This window comes from Cyanistes caeruleus, chromosome 26 (genome assembly GCF_971803275.1).
Source record: "Cyanistes caeruleus chromosome 26, bCyaCae1.hap1.1, whole genome shotgun sequence".
In the NCBI taxonomy this organism is placed as follows: Eukaryota; Metazoa; Chordata; class Aves; order Passeriformes; family Paridae; genus Cyanistes; species Cyanistes caeruleus.
The window spans coordinates 3927119-3952530 of NC_141726.1; the positions used below are offsets into that span (position 1 = coordinate 3927119).

A 25412-nucleotide genomic window follows, 5' to 3' on the forward strand; every position below is an offset into this window, starting at 1 on the left:
TGGGCAGATATCGGGGTCAGGAGTTAGGGCTGTGTCTCCTGGCAGCTCCTGCTCCTCTCCCAGCCCCACAGAGGAACTTCCCAGTGCAGCTTCCCAGGTCCTGGCTGCCCTTCCCGTGGGCATCCCACTGTGTCCAGACAGGAGGGATGTGGATCTCTCTTCCCCAGAGCCAGGCTTTGGGAGGGATGGGGACCACAGCTTTGCAGTCAGATCTAGGTTTGTTTTCCCTCCTCCTCATGCTGCTGGAGAAGCAGATTTGGGGACATTTCCCAGTGCTGGCATTCCCAGGGTTGGTGTGAAAAACGAGGTTCACATATTTTTTATAAAATTTAAAAGTTTAATAAAAAGACAATTAAGAGATAAAAATAAAGTATACAGATATGGCCGGGTGTCTCTGCATTCAGCCAAGAGAGCACACCTACTAACGAAGGATTGTCCCTTAAAAACAGAACCCTACTACATATCCATAAATTCTCATACATATTCAGACATTCTTCTCAGGATCTGTGGTGTTCCTCTGTTTAGTTTTTCCTTGCCCCCTTCCCAATAGATCAATCTTCTTGGCACCATCGAGATTTACATTCTCTGATCACAGAAATGCAATAAATTCCTCCCCCAGAGCTCTGGTCACTGCTGTCCTCATCTGGATTAGATAGTTTACAAAGCAGGGGGTCTCTAACTATCTTTTTCAGTCTTTGGTTTATACAAACAAAAGCAATTTTTATTTTAATACTATGCCATAGCCTAACATATTTGTATTATACCACTACTTCTAAGTTTCATCAGTAAGAGAAATAAAGGAAACTATATTAATACAACAAAATTTTCCAATCTTATACGCATAACATTCATTTTAATATTTGCGAAAAGCCAACAACATAATATGTATCTATAACAGTTGGGAAAAAGGGTAACAGCATAAATGGCTGTGATTGTGGGTGTTTTTTTGGCTGTCACCTGCCTGTCCCCTCCCTGCCCTGCCCCAGAGGCAGGAGTTCCAGCGGGGCTGGTGCAGAGCCTCTCCTCTGGAGCGCTGCCATCTCCAGCAGCCGCCTGGCACTGCGCCCGCTTTTCCATTTTTCCCCTCAATTCCCCCCTCTACCTCCTCAGCCGTGAGGATAAATTTAGCCTTCCTTCTGCCACAACATAATTACACAATTTGCTGCCTTATGTAATGCAGAAGTGCTCCTGGAGAGGGGTTTGGGGTCGGTGCTGCTGTGGGGTGGAAACACGAAGTGTTCCTGCTGTCCGGTCCTTCTCTCCCTGTGGAGGCTCGGGAGCACTCTGCTGATGCATCTTGTGGTGCACATATTACAGGAACCGTGGGCCAGAGCCTCTTCCAGGAGAAAGAAACTGGGCTTCAGGATTGCCTTTGCTGATGTAAAAGCTGATCCTTAATGAAGGGCACTTGCCACGGCAGCTGGGGTTTGTCAGTAGGAAAGTTCAGGATCCGGGATTTCAGTTTGGGATAAAACCAGCAGCTCTCTGATTTTTATTTTATTTTATTTTATTTTATTTTATTTTATTTTATTTTATTTTATTTTATTTTATTTTATTTTATTTTATTTTATTTTATTTTATTTTATTTTATTTTATTTTTTCCTTTTTTAATTTATTTTTTCTTTTTTCTTTTTCTTTTTTTTTTATTTTTCTATTTTTTATTTTTTATTTATTTTGATTTTTTATTTATTTTATTTCTTATTTTATTTTTTATTGGATTTTATTTTTTAAATTTTTATATTTATTTTATATTTATTTTTTACTTTTACTTTTTTTACTTTATTTTACTTTATTTTATCTTACTTAATTTTTTTCTTCTCTTTTTTCTTTTCTTTTTTCTTTTCTGTTCTTTTATATTTTTTATTTTATTTTACTTTATATTTTTATTTTTTATTTTATTTTATTTTTTATTTTATTTTATATTATTTTATTTTATTTTTTCCTTTTTTTATTTTTTAATTTTTTTAATTTTAATTTTTATTTATTTTATTTATTATTTTATTTGTATTTTATTTATTTAATTTTTATATTTATTTTATACTTATTTTTTACTTTTTTTACTTTTTTATTTTATTTTATTTTTTTTTATTTTATTTTATTTTATTTTTCATTTTCTTTTTTTCTTTTCTGTTCTTTTATTTTCTTTTCTGTTATTTTCTGTTATTTTATATTTTTGATTTTATTTTATATTTTTTATTTAATATTTTTAATTTTATTTTATATTTTTATTTTATCTATTTTATATTATTTTATATTATTTTATCTTATTTTATTTTATATTATTTCATATTATTTTATATTATTTTATATTATTTTATATTATATTATTTTATATTATTTTATATTATTTTATTTTTTGGGGGGTGTTTTTTTTCTTCCCAGCTCTCTCGTGTGGAGTTCCCCGAGCGCCGAGGAACGGGGTTGTATTTGGGAAGGAGTACACGGTGGGCACCAAGGCCGTGTACCAGTGCAACCAGGGCTTCCAGCTGCAGCCAGGAGCCCAGCCCAGCACCGAGTGCCTGCAGGAGGGAGTCTGGAGCAACGGGAACCAGCCCCCTCTCTGCATGGGTGAGTGTGGATTTGGGGTGTCCAGACAGCAGGGATGCCTTCTTGGGGCTCCTAAAAACAGAGGCCAGACAGAATTCAGGGAATAAAAAGCAATTCTGTTTATTGAGGGACATTTCAGGCAGACAAAGCCCCCCAGGGGCTGCACCCAAAATGGACCACGGGTCAGGGGTTTCACAATTTTATAAGTTTGGACCATTTGCATATTGGGGTTAATCTCCCAATTCCAGCTTCAGGTAATGAAGTCATTTCCCCCAAGTTTGCTGCCCCCAACTCCCTTTTGTTTCCATCTCTGGGGGCCTGAGGCAGTGAGGTGTCCTTGATTGCCAGGGCTGGAGAGGAATTGCTGTGTCTGACCCAAATGGGAAAGCAGCAGCTCACACTGTGTGTGCAGTTTGGAGTTACACACTAAAGAACTGCAGGGTTACAAATAGATGAAGAATAGAAAAACTGAAATCCTGAGGCATCAGCAGTGGTGTGTCCGTTCCACCTGCAGAACAAACAGCTTTGCCCCACAGCTGTGGTGTTCAGGGCACATCAGGGTTTTATGGTGAATTACTGCAGAAATTAAATCTCATGGTGTGGTGGTTTCCCACCTGCCCTGATGCCTTAGGACTTTTAGCTTTTTGATGTCTTTGTAACTTCATAGATTTTTAATATAGAAATGTGCAGTTTCTTGCACTTTCTCACCCTTCAGAACAGTGGTTACCCTTGCTCACGTTCTTGACATTCTGTTTGCTCTTTTTTTCAAGAAAAGAATTTCTAACAGTTCTAAAATGTCTAGAATTTCCAACAATTCTAGAACTTCTAAAAGAATTTCTAACAAGGACATTCAGTTTCACAGAACAGAACAGAGGGTGAAGGAGCCCTTGGAGGGACTCCAGTAAGGGGTTGGTTACTCCAAGGGTTGGTTATCAGGATAACCAATCTCCCATTGGATGTAGTTCCTGGATGTATAATTAATTAAACTTATAAAAATTGGGAAAAATCCCATGCTGGGTGTGCACATCCTTATAATTTGTGCAACTGAAATCTTTCCTTAAAGAACTGCTCTTTATGTTACTGCTGCCTCGAGATTTTTGCTTTTTCTGTATTTTTCCTATATTTATCTCTGTAAATTTTTCCCTGTATTTTAGCTCTGGAAAATCCCATTCTGTAGTTAAGGAGCTCCTGGTATTTTTCTACCTTTTCTCTTAGATTTTAGAGCAATGAGCTGACTTTTCTAACACATTCCTGAAATATTGTTTAGTTTTATTTCCAAGCCGGGGACGCAAAGGAAGACATAACAAGAAATGGGGTAAAGAAACTCCAAGGGGTGGATTAGCAGCTGAATCTCCTGTGGGATGTAGCTGTTAGAAATCCTAATTAATTAACCATATCAAATTGTGGAAATTGGATGACCAGGTATCCCTGGAAACTTCCAAATCAAGCTCTGCCCTTTATTTTATGATTTCAACACCACTGCAAGGGGTTTTTCTCTTTGGATTTCAGGCAACATCACCACTTTTAACACCCTCCTGAAAGTTTTCCTTTCAGTTCTCAGCAGCCTCCCCACCAGGGCATATTCCCCTCATTAAAAACCCACCACAGCTGGATTTTTGAGTGGGGGGGGTGAAAGCTCAGTTAACCCTTTGTGTGCTGTTTCTGTGCCCCTCAGCCGTGACGTGCCCTGACGTGGGCAGCATCGCGGTGGAGCACGGCCGCTGGCGCCTCACCTACGAGGTGCACTACCACTACAACGCCCAGCTGATGCTCATCTGCGACCCTGGCTACTACTACACGGGCCAGAGGGTCATCCGCTGCCAGGCCAACGGCACCTGGAGCATCGGGGAGCCCGTGCCCACCTGTAAAAGTAAGAGCAGGGGCGCCCCGGGGTGGCACCGTGGGCTGGGTGTGGGTTTGGGGTCAGCAGATCCCAGCCCCTGGGGGTTTCAGGATGCTGCTGGTGGGTGAGCACGGATAATCAAGGAGATTTGGGTGCAGGATGGAATGGTTTGGTGCAGATTTTGGGAGGAAATCCTTCCCTGTGAGGGCAGGGAGGGGCTGGGATGGATTTCCCAGAGAAGCTGTGGCTGCCCCATCCCTGGAAGTGTCCCAGGCCATGTTGGAACAATCTGGAATAGTGGAATGTGTCCCTGCTGTGGGGTGGAATTATTAATCCTGGCAGCAGCTGAGGTGGAGCTGTGGAGCGTGGTTTGGTCTTTTGGGCATTTGTGAGATGGTTTGGTGCAGGTTTTGGGGTGAAATCCTTCCCTGTGAGGGCAGGGAGGGGCTGGGATGGATTTCCCAGAGAAGCTGTGGCTGCCCCATCCCTGGAAGTGTCCCAGGTCATGTTGGAGCAAATTGGAATAATGGAAGGTGTCCCTGCTGTGAGGTGGGACTAAATTACTCCTGGTAGCAGCTGAGGTGGAGAGAGCAGAGCTTCTGGAAGAGAGTTGGGGTACAGGGAGACATCTACTCCCTGATCTGATCCCTGATTTAATCCCAGCACTTCTCTGGGATCTCAAGCCCTTCAGCTCAGCTGTTGCTGTGGGGTCCCAGCAGCTTTGCTGTCACAGCTGCTCTGAAGTCAGGGCTTTTAAGGAGGAAGAATAAAGAATTCTGCTGTCAAGCCTCAGCTCTCACACAAACACCAGGTTTACAAAGGGTAACAGTGTCACCTGCAAATCAAACCCAATGGGGCACCCCAGCAGCTCTCAGTTGTTCTAACACCACTGCTGTGCTTTGGATCTCTCCTTTTGTCAGAGGTGGAGGGTTTTTCTCTCCAAGTGCAGACAGAGACAGTGAAATCTCTCCTTCCCTGCTGCCTGCCTTTGTTTTTGGAGCTGTGACTGCCGGCGTGGGTGACAGATGTACTTTTCCCCCTGCCAGCTCTTCCTCCAGCTCTGGGAGCAGGAGCCTGACCTCCTTTTGTTCCCTCAGCCTTATTGCCACCTAAATCCAAGTGACAGGATCTTGGCAGTGCCCCGAGGTTAGGAACGCCCAGCAGGGGCTCCAGAGGATTTGCAGAGCTTGAAGGTGGAGAAAATGAAGATAAAATCGAGAGCTGGAGTTCTGAGGGGGAGCTGGGTTTGCAGAGGCTCCTGCATCCCACAAACCCAGCTGGGATCTGCAGATCCTGGAATTTCAGCTTGTGGGGGGAAAGCTGAGTGTCACTTTTAGCTGGAAACTTTGTGCCATTCCAAGGTCAGGTTGGACAGGGCTTGGAGCAACCTGGCCTAGGAGATGTCCCTGCTCATGGCCTTTAAAGTCCTTCCAACTCACCCCATTCCATGATTCTGTGGGTTTTCTGGGCTTCCTGCTGCATCCAGGGTTAATGACAGAAAAATATTCCTGTGTGAGCAAGCTCTGGTGTGAAAAACTCCTTTGGTTCCTTCCCAGCCTGTCTTTAGTGCTTCCCTCATGTCCTGAACCATAAATATTAACAATTCTTATTTTTGTCACCTCATCTAACATGGCTCTGGAATTATTACAATTCCTGGAATTATTTAATTAACTTTCCCACTCCAGCAATAACTTCTGGAGGCATTCCTTCAAAATCCATCCCTCCCAGCCTGTTTTCTCAATATCCTTTGGGATCTGTCCTAGTTATCTCCTGTGGGGAGCTGCCCACCCCTCCCAACGGGAACAAGATCGGGACCCTCACCAGTTATGGAGCCACTGCCATCTTCTCCTGCAACACTGGCTACACCCTGGTGGGCTCCCGGGTCCGGGAGTGCATGGCCAACGGGCTCTGGAGCGGGGCTGAGGTCCGGTGTCTGGGTAGGTGTCCCCTGGGAAGCCCCTGCTGTCACCCACGGGGTGTGGGAAGGGCAGGTGTCCCCTGGGAAGCCCCTGCTGTCACCCACAGGGTGTGGGAAGGGCAGGTGTCCCCTGGGAAGCCCCTGCTGTCACCCACAGGGTGTGGGAAGGGCAGGTGTCCCCTGGGAAACTCCTGCTGTCACCCACAGGGTGTGGGAAGGGCAGGTGTCCCCTGGGAAGCCCCTGCTGTCACCCACAGGGTGTGGGAAGGGCAGGTGTCCCCTGGGAAACTCCTGCTGTCACCCACAGGGTGTGGGAAGGGCTCCTGAGGGCGCCTTGGGAGGGAGGATTTTGGGGACTGATCAGAGGAGGAATCTGTGCTGCGAGGTTTTAAGTGGATGTAAGAGGGAAGCAGGGTTTGATTCCTGCACCCTCAACAGGCGTGAGGTGTTGGGAGAGCTCTGGGATGGGGATGTTTATTTATGACAGCAGAGTCTGGAGTTAACAGCCCGGAGCTGAAAGAGGACAGGTTTGGATATTGGGATGCAATTCTTCCTTGTAAACAACGGGCATGGACTGCCCAGAAGAAGCTGTGGCTGCCCCATCCCTGGAAGTGTCCAAGGAGAGCTTGGACAGGGCTTGGACTGGCCTGGGATGGTGGAAGGTGTCCCTGTGGATGATCCTTACGTTCCCTTCCAACCCAAACCAGTCTGGGCATCTCTGAACCCTATCCATGCCCAGAGAAGCTGTGGCTGCCCCATCGCTGGAAGTGTCCAAAGAGCTTGGACAGGGCTTGGAGCAGCCTGGGATGGTGGAAGGTGTCCCTGTGGACGATCCTTACGTTCCCTTCCAACCCAAACCAGTCTGGGCTTCTCTCCACCCAACTCCGCGGAGATCCAGGGGACGGGCGATGCCTTTTGGGGACACCTTAGGTGGGATCTGCGTGTGATTCCTGCTGTTCTCCCCTCCCCAGCCGGGCACTGCGGCGTGCCCAGCCCCATTGTGAACGGGCAGATCAACGGGGAGAACTACAACTACCGGGGCAGCGTGGTGTACCAGTGCCAGCCCGGCTTCCGCCTGATCGGCATGTCCGTGCGCATCTGCCAGCAGGATCACCGCTGGTCCGGGAAAACGCCTGTCTGTGTGCGTAAGTACTTGTCATGCCTTCAGCTCTGGGAGGGAGAGTTCCTGTGCTGTGCTGAGCCACACAGAATTCCAGCCAGCTGAGGCTGTGCAAGGGACTGGGCAGAGCTCACAGCCCCAGGGTGTGGGGTGGCCATGCACGCGCGTTCTGGGTGTTTCGCAGCATCATCACTGGGTCTCTCCAAGAAAAGATCCTTTGTACTTCAGAAATTCCAGTGAATTTCTCCTTCTCAAGCCCAGCTGAAGGTGTGGGATTGGAGGAGAGGAGATTTTTTGGGGTCAGAGGGTGTTAAAGGCAGGCAGGGCCCTACAAACACACCCTGGTGATCACTGTCCCTGAGAGCTGCGCTCCGTGTCCATGGAAAATGAGGATCTCTCCTCTGCTCTCCCCCAAATCACCTTGTCCAACCTCCTCATTTATCTTCCCAGGAAATAACCCAATTAACCAACTCCCTGCAGCTCTCAGGTGTTGATAAGTTGAAGCATCTTCTTATCAACAGGCAGCACAATCCCTGGATTTCATATCGTGGTGCTCCTGTTGTTTGTTCCCATCTCTGTGGTCTGGCTTGGAGCTTTCTGTGCTGGGGCACAAGAAGAAGAAGATGGGAGGAGGGAATGACCTGGCAGAATCCAGCCAGAAAACAAAAAATAAGGATTAAGTTGGCAAAGTTAGAAGTGACTCCAAAATCTGGGGGGTGTCTGAGGTCCTCAGACACCAGAGGACCAGAGATTTTTTGGAAAAGAATTGTGGAAAGGGTGGAATTTACTCTCATGCCCATGTCAGGGGCTGGAATGGGATGGGCTTTAAACCTCTTTCCATCCCATTCCATTCTGGAATTCTGAGTTACTACACACATTAGGCCTTGGGGAGAGCAGAAATTTGGGGTTGTTGATCTGAGCTCTGGTGTGCTCTGCAGTGAGGCACCTCAGGACCTTTTTGACCCCACTCAGGGCACAGCACCATTCCCTGTTCTCCTGCTATTTCCCCTCCCAGCCTGCTGCAGTCACCTCCTCTGTTTGATCCATGGAACTGGATCCATTTTTTTTTTTCCAGGGACAGAATCCCTCCTGTTTCCAAACATGTGTAACGATATCCCAAACCTGGCTCTGCTTCCTGCAGCACTCCATATTCCTCATTTATTCCTGTCACCAGCTTGGATCAGGAATAAATCCCCATCCCCGTGCTCCAGCCCAGCCTGGGCAGTCAGATTTGTTACGGGTCTTTTGTGGGAATTTCATCTTTCCTTCCATCTCCTGCTGCTGGCAGCTGTCCAGGAAAACCAGATTTGTCCTGATGGACAAATCGGGACATTCCGTGTGACAATGATCAATAAAGCTTTGTCCTCAGCTGTCCCAGGATGTCACATCCCTTAGGCAGCCAAGAATCTCCCGATGGCTCATCCCGAGTTTCCTTTTGTGCCATGGACATGGCTGGAATCAAAGGCTGTGCCAGCAGCAGGGCAGTGCCCTCCCTGTGTCACCTGCTGAGGTGACAGCACAGTGTTCCAGCCACTTCCCAGAACTATTTGGGATGCTGGAATCGTCTTTGCTTCCCTGGGAGTTGCCAGAGCAGCTCCTGTGCCCTTCACCTCATCCTGAGCCAACACCAACCTCAGGGGGGAAAAAACCAAACTCCAGAAACATCACTTCAGGGATTTGGAAGTAAAATTTTCCCACAAAGTTTCTCCCACTGGGGCAGATTTCATCTCTTCAAGCCCTGTGCTGGAATTCTGATTTTCCTCCTGATTTTCCTCCTATTTTCCCTCTTTTCCCTCTGCTTCCAGGTACAACTTTTCCCTGCAGGGAGCAGGCAGGACTGGCATGGGGAAAGAGGGAGGGAGCAACAGAGTTTGGGATGCCGGGGGTGGTGTGGGATTAAGATCAGGAGCTGGGATTTTTGGAGAGGGGTATGTGGTGTAAATCAGTGGGATCCTGGAGAGGGGTGCAGGGAATACCTGGTGCCAGTAAAACATACAAAAATCCCATTCTCTCAATGTGATCCCGTATCTCAACAAAGCAGGCCCCAAATCTTTGGGTTTTGGGATTGATGTGTGGGGTTTTTATGCTCTCCTACCTCCAGAACTTTTTCCACTTTTTTCTCAGGAATAAATCAAGTGACATTTGCATTTTGTGCTTGCAGCCATCACCTGTGGGCACCCTGGCAACCCCCCCAACGGCGTCACCCAGGGCTCCCAGTTCAACCTCAACGACGTGGCCAAATTCCAGTGCAACCCCGGCTTCCGCCTGGAGGGAGCTTCCCAATCCCAGTGCCTGGCCAACGGCCAGTGGAGCAGCACCCTGCCCTCCTGCCGAGGTCAGTCTGGGCCTTCCTCTGGCAATTCTCCGTGTTCCCAAGCCAGAAATCCCTGTAAACCACCCAGGGGATGTTGGAGATCCCAGGGCTGCTGTAAATACCATGGATCAAACCTTGGGATTTTCTCTCCTGGCTGCGTTCTCCAAGGCTTGGAGTGTGCTGGAAGTGGGGGGAACACAAGGAAATTTGGGATCAGACACCCTGGAGCAGCTTTTGCTCCACTGCCACAGCTTTGTGCAGAGCTCTGTTCCCTTTTTCCCACAGGATCAGCACTCAGGTTCACTTCCCAAATCCCCTCCCTGCACTCCCTCCCTCTGCATTCCCCTAATCCAGGATCTCTGGCCATGCTGGATTATCGGCTATTCCTCGCTGGATGGTGCAAATCCCAGTTTGGGATCAGTTATTCCCAGCTGGATAATCTAAGTCCCAATTTGAGGCTGGAGATCAAGGCTCTGCTGCTTGGTGAGAACCTGCAGGATTGCCTGGACTCCCTTTTTTCCCACTTTTCACAAGGAATTTTTCCACTCCCACCCTCAAAAATCTCGGGGGAAAAAAACCCCAAAACTTAAATCACAGTACAAAATCTTCAATTTCCCACCTTTTTTTCTACTTTTTTTTTTTTTATTTTTTTTTTTTTTGATAATCCCACGTTTTTCTGCCCCACCCTTTGCTTCCCATTATTTTTCGGGTGTTATTCTGTTGTTTGTTCGCAGTTGTGAACTGTTCTGACCCTGGGCACCTGGAAAACAGCGTCCGGCAAGTGCAGCCCAGCGGCCCCCACAGGTTCAGCTTCGGCACCACTGTGTCCTATCAGTGCATCCACGGATTTTATTTGTTGGGAACACACGTCCTGACGTGCCAGGGCGATGGCACGTGGGACAGAGCCCTCCCCCAGTGCCTTTGTAAGTGGCCCCAGCCCTCCCTGTCCAGCCCAGCTGCTCATCCCACAGGGTTTAGCAGGGTTCAGGAGGGAAACCCCCCTCAAAAATGCACGTGGGAATGATCCCAGTGCTTTCAGGAGATTCACAGGCAAGGGAGTTAGGGGTTGAGGAGAGGAGAGGGATACTTCTGGGGGCATTCTCTGTGTAGGGACAGGCAGAACCTGATGGATTTGGGGGGTTTTGGGTGGAATGCTGATGGATTTTGGGGTTTGAGGAGAGGATCCTGCTGGGATAGTGCAGGTGGAGAGGGCAGGAGCAGCTCTGGAGCACAGGGAGGGCTCACCTGAGTGAGTGAGTGAGTGAGTGAGTGAGTGAGTGAGTGAGTGAGTGAGTCAGTCAGTCAGTCAGTCAGTCAGTCAGTCAGTCAGTCCCAGTGTTAGACTGGGAATTCAGGATCCAGAGTGGATTTTAGCTGCCTCAGGGAGGTGCAGGCAGGAGCAGCTCCACCCCCTGCATGACCAGTTTGTCCCTTTGGGCACTAAACCAGCTGCAGTCCCATTCCCTGCCCTCAGGAATGGCTTCAGAACTCTGGAAATTCCAACTGGCTTGAGCTGTTCCAAAGCTGGGATTGTTCTTTTTGTTTTTTCCGTGTTTATCCCTGCTCACCAAGTCCTACCAAGCAGTTTTGGGCACATTTTCCATTCCTTTTGTCCTGTCCTCACCCCTTGCATGGATCCTGGGGAATTGTTGAGTGATGATCCATGTTCCCACAGCTGGAAGGGAATTCCTGTTAAAACCTGATCCCAGGCTCCCTCAGCCCCCCTGAGTACAAAGGATCTCCTTCCTTAAAATGCTGGGATTTGGAGGATTTGTGGGCATTCAGAAACTCAGTTCGGTTTTACCACTGATTCCGTGGATTCCTGAGGTTAAAAGTTAAAAGTTTTCCCATGGTTTTGTTTCCCCTGTGTTGAACTTCCCTGTGAGGGTGGGGAGGCTTTGGCACAGGTGCCCGGAGAAGCTGGAAATGGAATCCCTGGAATCCAGGGTCAGGCTGGACAGGACTTGGAGCAGCCTGGGATGGGGAATAGTGACCCTGCCCATGGAAAGGGTTGGAATTAACTGATGTTTAAGGTCCCCCCAAGGCAGAATTCTGGAATTCCCGGGGGCTGAAGCTGGTGCCTCTCTTGCAGTGGTGTCGTGTGGCCACCCTGGGTCCCCTCCCCACGCGCAGATCTCGGGGGACAAGCACACGGTGGGCTCCGTGGTCAGGTACAGCTGCCTGGGCAGGCGCACCCTGGTCGGGAATTCCACACGGATGTGCCAGCTGGACGGGCGCTGGAGCGGCTCCCTGCCCCACTGCTCTGGTGAGAGGCCTCGGGAAGGGGCCATGGTCACTCACTCATGGTCATCACCTCCTCTTGGTGCCTGGAGGGGGCTCCTGCTGCCTTCCCTTCCCTTCCCTGAACTTCCTTGAACTTCCCCAACCTTTCCCTTTTCCCTTTTCCCTTTTCCCTTTTCCCTTTTCCCTTTTCCCTTTTCCCTTTTCCCTTTTCCCTTCTCCCTTTTCCCTTCTCCCTTTTCCCTTTTCCCTTCTCCCTTCTCCCTTTTCCCTTTTCCCTTTTCCCTTTTCCCTTCTCCCTTCTCCCTTCTCCCTTCTCCCTTCTCCCTTTTCCCTTTTCCCTTTTCCCTTCTCCCTTCTCCCTTCCTCTCCTGTTCTGATCCCTCCTTGTTCCCTGAGCACAGCAGGGCTGCCTTGGAGCATGTGGGAATTCCTTCATGGAGGGGAAACATCCCTGGGACTGAGGCTGGAGGTTTCATCTTGGGATTCGGGAATTGTGGCCGTGTTTGTGTCCAGCTCAAAAGCAGGGGGCTGCTGGAATTGGGGAATGTTTCATCTGGAATTCCACTGCTCTGCTGGAATTCCTGTTGACGGTGGCAAGGGACAGGAGCAGCTGTCCCCTGGTGGCTCTGGTGACTCTGTGCTCTCCCTGGGCAGGGGGCAGCCAGGGTGTGTGCGGTGATCCCGGGATCCCTTCCCACGGGATTGGCCTGGGGGACACCTTTGACGTGGGCAGCGTGGTGAGGTTCAGCTGCGAGCCCGGCTACACCCTGCGGGGCTCCTCCGAGAGGATCTGCCATTCCAACGGCTCCTGGAGCGGCACGCAGCCCGAATGCGAAGGTAATCCCTGTGCCGCCACCCCAAGAGCTGCCCTGCTGTCCCCACGACTGCCCTGCTGTCCCCACAAGTGTTCTTGTGTTCCCAAGAGCTTCCCTGGTGTCCCCAGGATTGCTCTGGTGTCCCCACAAGTGTTCTCATGTCCCCAAGAGCTTCCCTGGTGTCTCCAGGATTGCTCTGGTGTCCCCAGAGGTGTTCTCATGTCCCCAGGATTGCCCTGGTGTTCCCAGAAGTGTTCTCATGTCCCCAAGAGCTGCCCTGGTGTCCCCAGGACTGCCCTGGTGTCCCCACAAATGTTCTCGTGTCCCCACAACTGCCCTGGTGTCCCCACGAGTGTTCTCATGTCCCCAGGACTGTCCTGGTGTCCCCAGAATTCCTCTGATGTCCCCAGGATTGCCCTGCTGTCCCCAGAAGTGTTCTCGTGTCCCCAAAACTTGCCTTTACTGAGGACAGGCAATGCAGGAGGAAACCCTTGGAGTTCTGGGAGTTGGTTTGTGTTTTATGTTTATTTTAATTTTAATTTCACCATTTCCCTTCCCAGTGATCTCCTGTGGGAATCCTGGAACACCTAGCAATGCCAGGGTGATTTTCAACGACGGTCTGGTGTTCTCCAGCTCCATCATCTACCAGTGCAGGGAAGGTTATTACTCCACAGGGGTGCTGAGCAGGCACTGCACCGTCAACGGGACCTGGACTGGGACCAGCCCCGAGTGCACTGGTGAGCACTGGGATGGGACCCTGGCACAGGGAGAGGGGAGGGAGGAGCTGCCAGGCCCAGCTGTGCCCACGTGGTGCCTTCTGGGGACACCTGAAAACAGAGGGCAGGCAGAATCCAGGGAATAAAAAGCAGTTCTGTTTATTGAGGGGCCTTCAGGGACATTCTAGGCACACAAAGCCCCCCAGGGGCTGCACCCAAAATGGACCACGGGTCATGGGTTTCACACTTTTATAAGTTTGGGCCATTTGCATATTTGGGTTAATCTCCCAATTCCAGCTTCAGGTAATGAAGTCATTTCCCCCAAGTTTGCTGCCCCCAACTCCCTTTTGTTTCCATCTCTGGGGGCCTGAGGCAGTGAGGTGTCCTTGATTGCCAGGGCTGCAGAGGAATTGCTGTGTCTGACCCAAATGGGAAAGCAGCAGCTCACACTGTGTGTGGAGTTTGGAGTTACACACTAAAGAACTGCAGGGTTACAAATAGATGAAAAACTGAAATCCTGGGGCACCAACACACCATGGCACCCCGAGAAACTCTGGTAAAGCTTGGCCTGGCACCAGCAGCGGCTCAGCCTGGGAATTCTGCCAGGACCTAATGGAAGAATCTTGCTCCAGGGTTGTCTTTTTCCAGCTGGATGGGGGGAGCTCTGGAATAATTTTGGGGGTGGGTGTTGGCCGAGCTGGAGGGTCTGCTCCTGAGTGTGCCATTCCTGGGGCAGGGATGTGTGTGGGCTCAGGGACCCTCGGGAAGGGCTGGAACGGGGGTGCTGGCAAAGGTGGATTTACATCAGAGGCAATAACTGGGCTAAGTGGGGAGTGCTGTAGGCAAACTGCCTTCCCTTCACCCAGGTTTGACCCGGGTTTGCTTTAATGTTTAATGAGCGTTAATCCAGCTCCTTGCAAGGCCGTAATGAGCCATTAAGCTCCAGCTGGATCCACATCCTCCCTGCTACAAACCTGTTCCACATTTAACTGGTTCAGTCCCGCTCAGGACCATCACAGGCACGGTTCCAGCTGCCAGAAATTCTCCTTTTTCCCTTGCTTGGCAGTGATCAACTGTGGAGACCCCGGTGTGCCAGCCAACGGGCTCAGGCTGGGCAGCGACTTCACCTACAACAAATCCGTGGTGTTCCAGTGCACTCCCGGCTTCATGATGGAGTCAGACAGGGCAGCTGCTCTCACCTGCACCAGAGACCGCACCTGGAACGGCACCAAACCTGTCTGCAAAGGTAGCAATCCTGGACATGCTGCAGGAGACAAGTTTTGCAGGCCACAGTTTCCCTGGAAGCCTGGCTGGGCATTCCTCAACTCCCTCATTCCATCCAAAATTCGTGGCATTTTCCAGGGAAGGCCTTGATGTCTTCAGGGCTATCAGTCTGTGCCTGGGAGGGAGGTGGGAGTTGCTCTTCTCCTTGTGCTAGAGAAGGAGCAAAGCCCAGGAAGTAAAGTGATTTTACACAAAAACTCGCATCAAACTGGGATGAAATATTGTGTTTTGCCAGCAGATGCTTTGCTGGCATCACCCAGGAACATCTGAAAAATGTTCCCTGCGAGTCTTTTCATTATTCTGAGATGGTTCCTGTGGTTCAGAGATAGAAAAGGGAAACAAGAAAGCAGTGGCTGGGCAGGCTGGATCTCCTTTGCTCACACCCCAGTGCAGATAAGACGTGTGGCAGCATTTCTGTACTCCTTTAAGAGTCTGGAAAATTCACCTGTCACGGCGCTGATATAAACACAGGCCACATAAAAACATTCAAATGCACTCCAGCTCCTTCAGAGGCTGTAAAGAACAATTTTTGCTCTCCTTTTTCATTCTCTGCACTGTGCAAATGCTGCAGGAATGATCCAGAATGTGGCCAAGAGTCTCATTTGGAGGCACGGGTTTAGCTCCTCTGAGCTGAAAAGCAGAGTGCTGCAAAAATGTCATCTCAAAACACCCCAGAGTGGGTGAAAACCTGACAGGTTGTGGCTTCAGCTGCTCATCTGAGCCTCAGTCAGGTTGTCCAAAATGTGTGAATCTTTGGGGAAATCTGGGATGAGTTTTCACACCATGTCAGGGCAGATTTTTACCTTCAGCTGAGAACGAGCACTGACTCCAAAATCAGATTTTTAGAGATGCATAGGAAAGAATTCTTCCTCCAGAGGGTGGTGGGGCACTGAACAGGCTCCCCAGGGAATGGGCACAGCCCCAAGATCTTAAGGAATATTTGGACAACGGTCTCAGGGATACACAGGGTGGGATTTTGGGATTGTCTGTGCAGGGCCAGGGGTTGGACTGGATGATCCTCATGGATCCCTTCTCACAGATATTTTGTGATTTGAGATTTAACTCCAAACTTCAATGGGTTTGACCCTACTTTGTGCCAATCCTGGGGGATGCTCTTGGAGAGCAGGAGGTGACTTTGCTCCTACACAGAATTTGCTTGTTAATGGAAATAATTTAAGAGGTGGAGAGACCCGACCCTGCTTTTCCTTTTTCCCTTTTTTCCCTTTTCCCCTTTTTTTTTCCTTTTTCCCTTTTTTCCCTTTTTACCGTTTCTCCCTTTTTTTCCTTCCCTTTCCTTCCCTTTCCTTCCCTTTCCTTCCCTTTCCTTCCCTTTCCTTCCCTTTCCTTCCCTTTCCTTCCCTTTCCTTCCCTTTCCTTCCCTTTCCTTCCCTTTCCTTCCCTTTCCTTCCCTTTCCTTCTCTTTCCCCCCTTTCCCCCCTTTCCCCCCTTTTCCCCCTTTTCCCCCTTTTCCTTTTTTCCCTTTCTTTCTCCCCTTTCTCCCTTTTCCCCTTTTCCCCCTTTCTCTCCTTTTTCCCCTTTTCCCCCTTTTTCCCTTTTTTTCCTTTTTTCCCTTTTTTCCCTTTTTTCCCTTTTTTCCTTTTTTCCCTTTCTTTTTTCCCTTTTTTCCCTTTCTCCCCCTTTCTCCCCCTTTTCCCCTTTTCCCCCTTTCTCTCCTTTTTCCCCTTTTCCCCCTTTTTCCTTTTTTTCCTTTTTTCCCTTTCTTTTTTCCCTTTTTTCCTTTTTTCCCTTTCTTTTTTCCCTTTCTTTTTTCCCTTTCTTTTTTTCCTTTTTTTCCTTTTTTCCCTTTTTTCCCTTTTTTCCCTTTTTTCCCTTTTTTCCCTTTTTTCCCTTTTTTCCCTTTCTCCCCCTTTCTCCCCCTTTCTCCCCCTTTCTCCCCCTTTCTCCCCCTTTCTCCCCCTTTCTCCCCCTTTCTCCCCCTTTCTCCCCCTTTCCCCCGTTTTCCCCCGTTTTCCCCCTTTCCCCCTTTTCCTGCAGCCATCACCTGCAGAGCTCCCCAGGCCATTCCCAACGGGAAGGTGGTGGGCTCGGATTTCAGCTGGGGCTCCAGCGTCAGCTACGCCTGCCTCGAGGGGTACCAGCTGTCCCTCCCCGCCGTGCTCACCTGCGAGGGCAACGGCTCCTGGAGCGGGGAGATCCCCCAGTGCTTCCGTGAGTAGCCAGCTTCCTGCTTTCCCTCCAGGAATCAACGGGGTTCTGCTTAAAATCCAGGTTTTTGGGGCTTTTCCTGACTTTTTTCCTCTTTGTCACTGGTTCAGCAGCTCAGGGTTCAGAGGAACCTTGCTGTGCTTCCTGCCCTGTTCCTAAGTGAAGTTTTCCTTCAGCTGGAGTGGGAATTTTTGGTGCCATGGTCATGTTTCAGGAGCCTGGAGACAAAGTCTGGCTGCTCTCCCACTCCCACATGTCTTGGTTTTTTGGGAGCCTTGGTTTGGCACCTGTAAGGACACACGTGGTCACTCCAGGGGCACAGGTGGCCACTCCAGGGGCACAGCTGGTCACTCCAGGGACACAGGTGGTGGCCACTCCAGGGACACATGTGGTCACTCCAGGGGCACAGGTGGCCACTCCAGGGACACAGCTGGTCACTCCAGGGACACAGCTGGTCACTGCAGAGACGCAGGTGGTCACTCCAGAGACGCAGGTGGTCACTCCAGGGACACAGGTGGTCACTCCAGGGACACAGTTGGTGGTCACTCCACCATTGTGACAGAGGGGTGAGGCCACATTTGGGCCAAATCTGGGCATTTTCCGTGTTCCTGCCTACAAAACATCCTCAAAACTGGGTGTTTGCCCTCAGTGACCGAACCTCCTGCAATCAGGACTCCTGGAACTGCCAAAAAATCCTTTGGCAAAGGGCATCGTGTTGCAGCAGAAGTTGGGAATGTTTTGTGAATGCTGGGTGGGTTTGATACAACAGCAAACACCAAAAAAAAAGGGAATTAAACATCTCCTGATGCTAAAGGCACCTCTGAGTTCCTTCTCCAGCTGCACAATATCCATTTTCATATTAAATCCCACAAACCCCTCACCGTTCCTCATGATCCTTTCCCTGGATCTGGGATAATTAGTGACCCAAGGAACAAAGTGACACCATGCAATTATGGGAGAAAAAAGAGGGGGGAAAAAGGCAAATCCAGGGGAGAAGGTGGAAGTTAATTAACAGCCAAAAGGAGAGAATTACAGGGAATGCAGCCGTCAGCGCCTTCTGATTCCCAAGTTAATCATGGAGTTGGATGGGCTGTGATAGACCTGGATGGGATGTGACATTCCTGGAGGGATCTGTGGCCATGTCCTTGTCCCTTTGCTGTTGCAGCCGTGTTCTGTGGGGACCCGGGGACCCCGGCCCAGGGCAGGCGGGAGGACCGAGGTTTCACCTACCGCTCGTCCGTGTCCTTCTCCTGCCTGGCCCCGCTGGTGCTCGTGGGGTCGGCACGGAGGTTCTGCCAGTCCGATGGCACCTGGAGCGGGACCCAGCCCAGCTGCATCGGTAAGGGGGGCCCCTCTGGGCACAGCTGCAGGATTTGGGGGCTCACCTCACTTCCAATCCCAATCCCATGGTCCTTGGAGCTGGGGATGGCCCCTGGGAGCAGAGGACAGGGAAGAGATGGGATCATCATGGTCCTTGGAGCTGGGGATGGCCCCTGGGAGCAGAGGACAGGGAAGAGATGGGATCATCATGGTCCTTGGAGCTGGGGATGGCCCCTGGGAGCAGAGGACAGGGAAGAGACAGGATCATCATGGTCCTTGGAGCTGGGGATGGCCCCTGGGAGCAGAGGACAGGGAAGAGATGGGATCATCATGGTCCTTGGAGCTGGGGATGGCCCCTGGGAGCAGAGGACAGGGAAGAGATGGGATCATCATGGTCCTTGGAGCTGGGGATGGCCCCTGGGAGCAGAGGACAGGGAAGAGATGGGATCATCATGGTCCTTGGAGCTGGGGATGGCCCCTGGGAGCAGAGGACAGGGAAGAGATGGGATCATCATGGTCCTTGGAGCTGGGGATGGCCCCTGGGAGCAGAGGACAGGGAAGAGATGGGATCATCATGGTCCTTGGAGCTGGGGATGGCCCCTGGGAGCAGAGGACAGGGAAGAGATGGGATCATCATGGTCCTTGGAGCTGGGGATGGCCCCTGGGAGCAGAGGACAGGGAAGAGAAGGGATCATCATGGTCCTTGGAGCTGGGGATGGCCCCTGGGAGCAGAGGACAGGGAAGAGATGGGATCATCATGGTCCTTGGAGCTGGGGATGGCCCCTGGGAGCAGAGGACAGGGAAGAGATGGGATCATCATGGTCCTTGGAGCTGGGGATGGCCCCTGGGAGCAGAGGGCACGGCGTGGACGTGGGGAGGAGCTGTCCTGATCCATGGTGTGTGTTCGTCACCATCTGCTAACACAGGCGGTGTCGTGAGAGGTTCGTTTGATCTCAGAGTGCAAAAAGGACAGCAAGGGACTTCAGTTTAAATCACAAAAACAATAATGCATTATTTTAATGCCAGCATCATGGGTTATGTGATAGATGAGAGGGAGAGAGGCAAAGTTAAGAGAGAGAAAAGGGGGGTTATGGCTACCAACGGATGAGATGGGGTTGCCAGTGTCTTCTTCCATGGGGAGATCTCTCTCAAAAGTAACGTAAAAAAGTCACTTTTACGGTCTCTTTCAAAGCAAGGGGCAGTTGGCCAAAAGGTGGGGAGATTTGTGAGCTGCTGTGGTGAGACCCATTGCTCTGGGGAGCAGGTGTGAGGTACAGAACAGGCCAGAACCCCTGCACAACGTCCCCTGGGGTCTTCAGGGTCTCGGTCCTTGCGATGGTGGTGAGGCAGATGAGGGAAACTTCAGACCATCTCTTACAGTGTTCCCAGTTATTCTCCTGAGGGATGAAGTGCCTCTGTGCTGCAGCAGGCAGGGGTTTAAGGAACAAGAAGATCCATGTGTTTTTCCTTGTCGCCGTGTGTTCCTTCAGAGCCAAATCCTGCTTGTGTTCCAGAGGTGAAGCAGGAGCCTGCAGGGGTCTGAGTTCTCCCATAAATCCCTGTCCCTGTTTTTAACAGATCCCAGCCTCACGACATGTGCAGATCCAGGAGTGCCTCTTTTTGGGATGCAGAACAATTCCCAGGGATACCAGGTATGGCCATGGAAGAGGGGTGTGGCACAAAACCGGCTCTGCTCGGTGCTTGGCCTGGAATCACGTGTCCTCCCATGGATTCCTGTGTCCTCTCATGGATTCCTGTGTCCTCCCATGGATTCCTGTGTCCTCCCATGGATTCCTGTGTTATCCCATGGATTCCTGTGTCCTCCCATGGATTCCTGTGTCCTCCCGTGGATTCCTGTGTCCTCCCGTGGATTCCTGTGTCCTCCCATGGATTCCTGTGTCCTCCCATGGATTCCTGTGTCATCCCATGGATTCCTGTGTCCTCCCATGGATTCCTGTGTTATCCCATGGATTCCTGTGTCCTCCCATGGATTCCTGTGTCCTCCCATGGATTCCTGTGTTATCCCATGGATTCCTGTGTCCTCCCATGGATTCCTGTGTTATCCCATGGATTCCTGTGTCCTCCCATGGATTCCTGTGTCCTCCCATGGATTCCTGTGTTATCCCATGGATTCCTGTGTCCTCCCATGAATTCCTGTGTTATCCCATGGATTCCTGTGTCCTCCCATGGATTCCTGTGTTATCCCATGGATTCCTGTGTCCTCCCATGGATTCCTGTGTCCTCCCATGGATTCCTGTGTTATCCCATGGATTCCTGTGTCCTCCCATGGATTCCTGTGTTATCCCATGGATTCCTGTGTCCTCCCATGGATTCCTGTGTTATCCCATGGATTCCTGTGTCCTCCCATGGATTCATATTTCCTCCCATAGATTAATGTGTCCTTCCATGGATTCACGTGTCCTTCCATGAGTTAATGCCTCCTGTCATGGATTCACATTTCCTACCACGGATCCATGTGTTATCCCATGGGATTCATGTGTCCTTCCATGGATTCTTGTGTCATCCCATGGATTAATGTCTCCTCCCATGGATTCACATGTTCTCCCTTGGATTCATGTCTGCCCTCATGCATTAATGTCTCCTCTCATGGATTCATGTGTCCTTTTTCCATGGATTCTCGTGTCTTTCCATGGATTATTGTCTCCTCCCATGAGTTAATGTCTCCTCTCATGGATTCATGTGCCATCCCATGGATTCATGTGTCCTTCCATGGATTCCTGTCTCCTCCTGGGAGCAGGACATCCCAATGTGCTTCATTAGCCCTCCAAGTAGGTTTGCATAGCATTAATTAGCAGTGCATTGTATCTGAAATTAATTACAGTGCTAATTAATAATTACTGCAATTCACATTGATTTCCGTTAATTTTCAGGCCAAATCCTGCAGGTGCTTTTGCTAATCCCAGCTCTCATCCAGCAGGAAATCATTGGAATGGGGACAAAAATCCCACAGTGACTCCCTGGGGATTTCCCACCCATTCCCTGCTGGGGGTGCTAGTGGATGCCAGAGTGGGTCCTTCCATTTTCCTGCTAATTAGTTACCTTAATCATGGGGTTTAATGAATTAATTTTAGGTTTAATTAATTTGGAGACACCATAAGTGGGATTTTTGCTCGGCTGGGAGCGGAGCTGCTCCTGTGAGGGGTGGGGACACGGGAATGGCCCCTTTGGAAGCACGTGGGATGAAGGCCTGGCAATCCCTGGGAAGCTGAGTGATCGTCTCCCATTGGGACAGGTGGGAAGCATCCTGCTCTTCAGGTGCCAGAAGGGATATCTCCTGCAGGGCTCCACCACCAGGACCTGCCTGCCCAACCTGACCTGGAGCGGCGTCCAGCCCGACTGTGTCCGTGAGTCCTGGCAATGGCACAGGGAGCTGGGAACCACAGCCAGGCCCTGGAAAATGGATTCTTGGAGGAAATGTATTGGATTTTAGGGAGGATATCAAATTGCAAAGGCAGTTTTCAGTCTGCACCCACACCTGGCACTCAGTTCTGTCAGAGGTGCTTCTGTACCCTTCAGTTTTGCCTTTTTTCCCTTAAAAATAGGGGTGGCCAATCCTGATTTTCAGCTCATCAAGCTGGAGCTGGGTTCAACTTTAGCCAGGAAGAGAAACCCAGCATGGGAAGCTCCTTATTAATTCCTCCAGCTGGGAAAAATTACCCTGTGGTGTAGAAACACTTCCAGGAGTCTCATCAGCAGTCCCCTGTTGATGTCAGGGTATCGCTTTTTGCCCTCCCTGTGAAACCACAGGTGGTTTCTCTCACCTGTTTTCCCTGTCCCCTCCAGCCCACCACTGCAAGCAGCCTGAGACCCCGTCCCATGCCAACGTGGGTGCCCTGGACCTGCCCTCCCTGGGCTACACCTTGATCTACTCCTGCCAGAGCGGCTTCTACCTCACCGGGGGCTCCGAGCACCGCACCTGCAAAGCCGACGGCAGCTGGACAGGGAAACCCCCCATCTGCCTGGGTGAGGGGCTGGGAGGACCAGCTGGGCTCTGAGACCCTCCCCAGGGTCTCAGCTTGTAGAGATCCTGGGCCTTGAGTTCCTTCAAAGGTGGTTTTTAACCTACAGATAAACCCAAGATTCAGTTCTGGGGTTAGAACTCCAAGGAAGGAGGGAAGCGTTTTCAGCCATGACTTTTTTCCCTTTAAAGTTGTGGGATAGCCCAGCCTGATTTTCACTTGGTGGGAGGGTCTCCACCATTGGTGTCCACAGCAGAATCCCAGAATTAGGTTGGAAAAGGCCTTTGAGGTCATCAGGTCCAACCTGTGACCCAACACACGAGTGCCACCTCCAGTCTTTCCCTAATGAGTCACCTGGGGATGTTCTGGGGAGGTTTTTGGGTCTAGAAGCACCTGCAAAAGTCAAAAATCTCCCCCACATTTTACCTGCTACAGTCTTGCATGTGGAACGTATTCTGATGCACTGAAATGGAGCCCTGTGGCTCTCCTGGACCCTTGGGATTGGAGCAGAGGGAAAGGCAGGACAGGCTGGGGACAGGGGCTGAAAGGCAGAGAGGGACCTGGGGGTGCTGAGGGACAGCAGCTGGACATGAGCCAGGTGTGCCCACATGGCTAGTGACACCTGGCCTGGATCAGGAGTGTACGAGACACTTTTGGGGTGCTGGACAGTCCCAAACACGGCAGAGACCTCTGTAGTCGAGTGAGATGTTAGAAGTTTATTTCAGGGTGTGAGAGAGAGAGAGCCTGCTGTGAGCCAGCAGATAGAGCTCAAAGCAGGCTCAGAGAAAACAATACAAAAGGGGGTAAAATATGAATACATGAGTTCAACACTTAAAATTGCTAAGAAAGAGAGTGACAGAACAGAAGTGAGAGAGCTGGGGAAAGAGAGGATAAAGAAGAGCAGGAACAAGCAGGAAAGAGAGCAGCAAGAGAGCGTAGCAAGAGAGAGCTCTCTTTTGCAATCACTTATATAATCTATACATTGAATATTCTATTCCTTCACTAACCAATCTTTCTAAGCATACTAATACAGTAACATTTGTGTGGGACCTATAGAAATTGCTGCTTTTGCATATTTTTAGTTATCTCAGGGTCCTTCAGACCTTTCCTTATGAGGCTGGGGAGAGGGGTCTCTGTTTTACTGGGGGAAAGAATGTGTTCTGTCATACCAGCCCAGTTTCTTTGAATTACTCAAACCGTGCTTTCATTTGTATTTCTTCCTTAGCCTTTCTGGCTAAAGAGTCATATTTATAATTCCTTTCTAATTCTACCTTCCCAACAAGGGATGGCCCAGCAGGAGCAGGGAGGGGATTGTCCCCTGTCCTGGTGAGGGACACCTCGAGTGCTGTGTCCAGTTCTGGGCTCCTCCATTTGGGATATGGAGGGGCTGGAGCTCCAGGAGGGGCTGAGGGAGCTGGGAAGGGGCTGGAGAATTCCTGAGGGAGCTGGGAAGGGGCTCAGGCTGGAGCAAAGGAGGCTCAGGGGGCCCTTGTGGCTCTGCACAAGTCCCTGGCAGGAGGGGACAGCCGGGGGGGTCAGGCTCTGCTCCCAGGAACAGGGACAGGAGGAGAGGGAATGGCCTCAGGCTGGGCCAGGGGAGCTGAGGTTGGATTTTAGCAAAAATTTCTGCATGGAAAGGATGGCCAGGCCTTGGCAGGGGCTGCCCAGAGAGGTTTGGAGTTGCCAAGGAAGACCCAGATGTGGCACTCAGTGCTCTGGGCTGGGCGACAAGGTGGGCACCGGGTACAGCTTGGAGTCTGTGACCTTGGAGGGCTTTTCCAGCCTCAGGAATTGTGGGATGGACAGTGCCAGAGCCTTCAATATTCACCAGTTTCCCCTCTGTCCCAGCCGATGTCCGTCCCAGCGGGAGGCCTGTGGGCACTGCACGGGAGCCGCCACTCGCCAAGGTCTCAGGTGAGGGTCCATGGGGGGCTGATCCCCATGGATACATCCCTGCACCCCATCACATCCACCCTCCTGGATTCCTGGGCGCTCTGGAAACTGCCACACACCCCGTCCTGTTCCCTGGAGAGCCAGCAGGATCCTTATGGGAGCTGGGCATCAACACCCACTACCCTTCTCAGAGCACTCCAGCCATTCCAGGATTCTGTACAGTTGACCTTTTTTATTTCAAGTTAACTTTTCCTAGTAAATTCTTTTGGGAGTTGGTTCATTTTTTAAAATTGCCTTGAATTTTTGGTCACAACATCCAAATTAAAGGCACTGGTTTTGGCTTTGTGTTCACCCATGGTGATGGCACCCACAGAGCAGGTGGGATTTAAGATATTTAAAATACAATTAAAAATATTAAATATAATGAAATATAATATTAATTTATTAATACATATTTAATATATTAATACATAGTTAATATTTATATATTTAATATGTAATCTATATTTAATATATAATGAATATATATTTACATAGTATAAAATAAATATTGTAATAACTATATGTTAATTAATATAATATATAATTTATAACAAATACTATAATACATAATATTAAGATATTTATAATATACTATCATTATAATACATTTAATATATTTATAATAAAACTAAATAAATTTAAATTCATTTAATTTTTGTCAGTGAGCAGAAATCCTGCTCTGTTTCTTTCCCTGAAAAATGGAAACGCTCCTGTCCTTTTTTTGGGGTCTCCCATTGCTGGAATTCCAGTGCCTGCGGATGTGTTTGCGAGGAATTCCCTGTGGAAAGGCTCCTACGAGTACCTGGGGAAGAAGCAGCCAGCCATGCTCTCTGTCACCAGCTTCGACCCCACCACCAGCAAGGTCAACGCCACCTTGATCGACCACAGCGGGGTGGAGCTCCAGGTGTCCGGTGAGGGACAGGAGGGGTGACATTGGCACTTTGGGAGGGGTGGCATTGGCAGTTTGGGAGGGATGACATTGGCAGTTTGGGAGGGGTGACATTGGCACTTTGGGAAGGGGTGACATTGGCACTTTGGGAAGAGGTGGCATTGGCACTTTGGGAGGGGTGACATTGGCACTTTGGGAGGGGTGGCATTGGCACTTTGGGAGGGCTGGCATTGGCTCTTTGGGAGGGCTGGCATTGGCACTTTGGGAGGGCTGGCATTGGCACTTTGGGAAGACGTGACATTGGCACTTTGGGAGGGGTGA

The 25412-nt window shown here is 50.0% G+C and overlaps 1 protein-coding gene across 4 annotated transcripts in view; it reads left to right on the forward strand.

Annotated features, from left to right (window-relative positions):
- CSMD2 (CUB and Sushi multiple domains 2) overlaps positions 1-25412 on the forward strand; it is a 274223-nt gene that overhangs the window by 239418 nt on the left and 9393 nt on the right. For all 4 annotated transcript variants that reach the window (XM_086863203.1, XM_086863206.1, XM_086863204.1 and 1 more), the window contains 17 exons: positions 2383-2568; positions 4223-4417; positions 6154-6327; positions 7280-7453; positions 9590-9763; positions 10477-10665; positions 11835-12008; positions 12641-12823; positions 13362-13538; positions 14584-14763; positions 16797-16970; positions 18133-18306; positions 19866-19939; positions 21541-21652; positions 22092-22271; positions 24116-24181; positions 24952-25113. In XM_086863203.1, coding sequence (XP_086719329.1) covers positions 2383-2568; positions 4223-4417; positions 6154-6327; positions 7280-7453; positions 9590-9763; positions 10477-10665; positions 11835-12008; positions 12641-12823; positions 13362-13538; positions 14584-14763; positions 16797-16970; positions 18133-18306; positions 19866-19939; positions 21541-21652; positions 22092-22271; positions 24116-24181; positions 24952-25113 — 2748 coding nt within the window. The remainder of the gene's footprint in view (positions 1-2382; positions 2569-4222; positions 4418-6153; positions 6328-7279; positions 7454-9589; positions 9764-10476; positions 10666-11834; positions 12009-12640; positions 12824-13361; positions 13539-14583; positions 14764-16796; positions 16971-18132; positions 18307-19865; positions 19940-21540; positions 21653-22091; positions 22272-24115; positions 24182-24951; positions 25114-25412) is intronic.